This window comes from Anas acuta, unplaced genomic scaffold (assembly GCF_963932015.1).
Source record: "Anas acuta unplaced genomic scaffold, bAnaAcu1.1 SCAFFOLD_437, whole genome shotgun sequence".
In the NCBI taxonomy this organism is placed as follows: domain Eukaryota; kingdom Metazoa; phylum Chordata; class Aves; order Anseriformes; family Anatidae; genus Anas; species Anas acuta.
The window spans coordinates 1-2,852 of NW_027076063.1; the positions used below are offsets into that span (position 1 = coordinate 1).

At 65.4% G+C, this 2,852-nt stretch overlaps 1 protein-coding gene across 1 annotated transcript; it reads right to left on the bottom strand.

The window, feature by feature from the left end:
* Nucleotides 1–6: 6 nt before the first annotated feature.
* LOC137848894 (cytochrome P450 2G1-like) lies at nucleotides 7–599 on the bottom strand (the record flags this gene model as incomplete). Its single annotated transcript, XM_068668385.1, has 2 exons — nucleotides 334–599; nucleotides 7–235 (listed from the first exon to the last, which is right to left on the bottom strand). Coding segments are annotated over exons 1-2 (403 nt in total), but the record flags the coding sequence as incomplete, so codon positions are not given.
* Between the last annotated feature and the right edge of the window lie 2,253 nt (nucleotides 600–2,852).

A 2,852-nucleotide genomic window follows, 5' to 3' on the forward strand; every position in this document is an offset into this window, starting at 1 on the left:
GGGGTGTCCCCATATCAGTGGGGTGTCCCCACGCAGGGGGGGGGATCTCGGCGACCCCCCCCAGCCCCTCACCGTGCCCCTTGAAGGTCTTCTCCACGGTGGGCAAGCGCCCGCGGCCGGCGAACTCCTCGGCGTGCTCCACCAGCGCCTCGCGCACGGCCGCGTGCCCGCACAGCACCACCACGCGCCGCGTCCCCAGGTAGACGGTGAAGACGGGGCCGTAGACGTCCCGCAGCTGGGGGGGGGGGACAAGGGACAGCGGGTGACCCCGGGGGGAGCCCCCACGGTGTCGTCGTCACCGTCCCCCCCCCCCTAAAGCCACCCCCTGCCCACCTTGAGCAGCGACTGCAGGGTGCGGGACGGGGAGATCTGCAGCAGGTTCCCGATGAGGGGCAGCGGGGTCGGGCCGGGGGGCAGGCGGCCGTCGCCCCCCCGGGACCCCCGCAGGGCCACCAAGAGGAGGAGGGAGAGCCCCAGGAGCAGCAGCAGGGTTGTTGTCACCTCCATGGTGGCCTCGTCCCCTCCCCGGCCACCACCCCGCTATTTATGCGCTCTGTGGCCCCAACCCTCCCTCTCCGCGCCTCCGGCCAGGTATTGCACAAGGTTCGCCCCCCCCCCTCCCCTTGTGGTGTCCCCTCCCCACACGGTGTCCCCTCCCCATGTGGTGTCAGGCGTGTCCCCATGCCAGGTGTGTCCCCATGGTGCCAGGCGTGTCCCCAGCCCCGTGCCGGGTGCGTCCCCAAGCGGCGCATCCCCGAGCAGCGCGCCCACGAGCTGCAGGCCACGCGTGGCCCCGAGCTGTGTCCCCAAACGGTGTCCCCAAGCAGTGTCCCCAAGCACTGTGCCATGCGTGACCCCAAGCACCATGTCCCCAAGCAGCGTGTCCCCAAGAAGCACGTCCCCAAGCAGTGTGCCATGCATGTCCCCAGGCTTCATGTCCCCAAGCAGTGTCCCCAAGCAGTGTCCCCAAACGGTGTCCCCAAGCGGTGTCCCCAAGCACTGTGCCATGCATGACCCCAAGCAGCGTGTCCATGGGCACCATGTCCCCAAGCGGTGTCCCCAAGAAGCACGCCATGCATGTCCCCAAGCAACGCGTCCCCAAACAGTGTGCCATGCATGTCCCCAAGCAGGGTGTCCCCAGGCATTGTGTCCCCAAGCCGTATGTCCCCTGAGCCGTGTGTCCCCAAGCAGTGTGCCATGCATGTCCCCAAGCACCGTGTCCCCCGAGCACCCTGTCCCCAAGCAGCTCCATGGGGGACACTCAACGGGGGGGCATTTTATGGGGGGTGTTCAAGGGGGCACCCAATTGGGGACATTTTATGGGGGATGATTAATTGGGGACACCCATTTGGGGACACTTAATTTGGGGACATTTTATGGGGGGTGTTCAAGGGGGGGCACCCAATTGGGGACATTTTATGGGGGATGCTTAATTGGGGACACTCATTTGGGGACACTCAACTGGGGGACATTTTATGGGGGGTGTTCAAGGGGGGGTGCCCAATTGGGGGCATTTTAGGGGGGACATTTTTTGGGGGATGCTTAATTGGGGACACTCATTTGGGGACACTTAATTGGGGGACATTTTATGGGGGTTGTTCAAGGGGGGGCGCCCAATTGGGGACATTTTTGGGGGGACATTTTTGGGGTGATGCTCAAGGGGGACACCCAATTGGGGACACTCAACGGGGGACATTTTACGAAAATAAAACCTCCTGGCCCCCAAAAACCGCCCCAGACCCCCACTCGTGGGGGGGGGTCCCCATGCACTGAGGGGGGGTCAGAACCCCCATGGGGGTCTCGGGGGGGGGGCACCAGGGGCCAGATTTCGGGCCGGGTTTCGGCACCGCTTTGTGCTCGCTCCCGAAAACCCTCGAGGCTCCTCGGCCCCGGGGGGGGGGGTCCGGCACGGTTCGGGGCCCCCCCCCTGAGTCGTCCCCCCCCCTTGCACGGAAATTTCCAGTGCAGGCGTTGCACAACCGGGCCGGGCCCCCCCACGTGAGCCGCCGGCAGCGCCCGGCGTGCAAACAACACCGGCACCTGCGGTGGCACGAGGCTGGCCCCGTGCCCCGGGGTCCGTCCCCGTGTCCGTCCCCGTGTCCTGGTGACTGTCCCCAAGCCCTGGTGTCTGTCCCCAAGCCCTGGGGTCCGTCCCCGTGTCCGATTTTGCACGGCCCCGTGTCCTGCTGCGTGTCCCCAAGACCCCGGTGCTCGTCCCCAAGGCTTTGTGTGCGTCCCTGTGCCTGTCCCCAAGCCCCTCTCCATGTCCCCAAGCCCCTCTCCATGTCCCCAAACCCCTCTCCATGTCCCCAAGCCCCTGTTCCTGTCCCCAAGCCCCTCTGTGTGTCCCCAAGCCCCTCTCCATGTCCCCAAACCCCTTTCCATGTCCCCAAGCCCCTGTTCCTGTCCCCAAGCCCCTCTGTGTGTCCCCAAGCCCCTCTCCATGTCCCCAAGTCCCTGTTCCTGTCCCCAAGCCCCTCTTCGTGTCCCCAAGTCCTTGTGTGTGACCCCCACACCCCATTGCATGTCCCCAAACCCCTCTCCATGTCCCCAAACCCCTCTCCATGTCCCCATCCCCCGGTGTCCCCAAGACCACCCAGGAGGCGACCCCAACACCCCCATAGAGGTGACAAAGGGGACATGACCCCCTGTCCCCAATACCCCCTTAAGGAAAGGGACCCCAAAACCCTAAAGCAGGGGGACCCCAAATCTCCGGATGACGGCGCGGCATCGCGCGGGTGGTGTCCCCAACGCGACGTCCCCAATTTGGTGACCCCAATTTGGTGACCCCAATTTGGTGACCCCAATTTGGTGACCTCATGGTGGTGACCCCACCATGGTGACCCCATGGT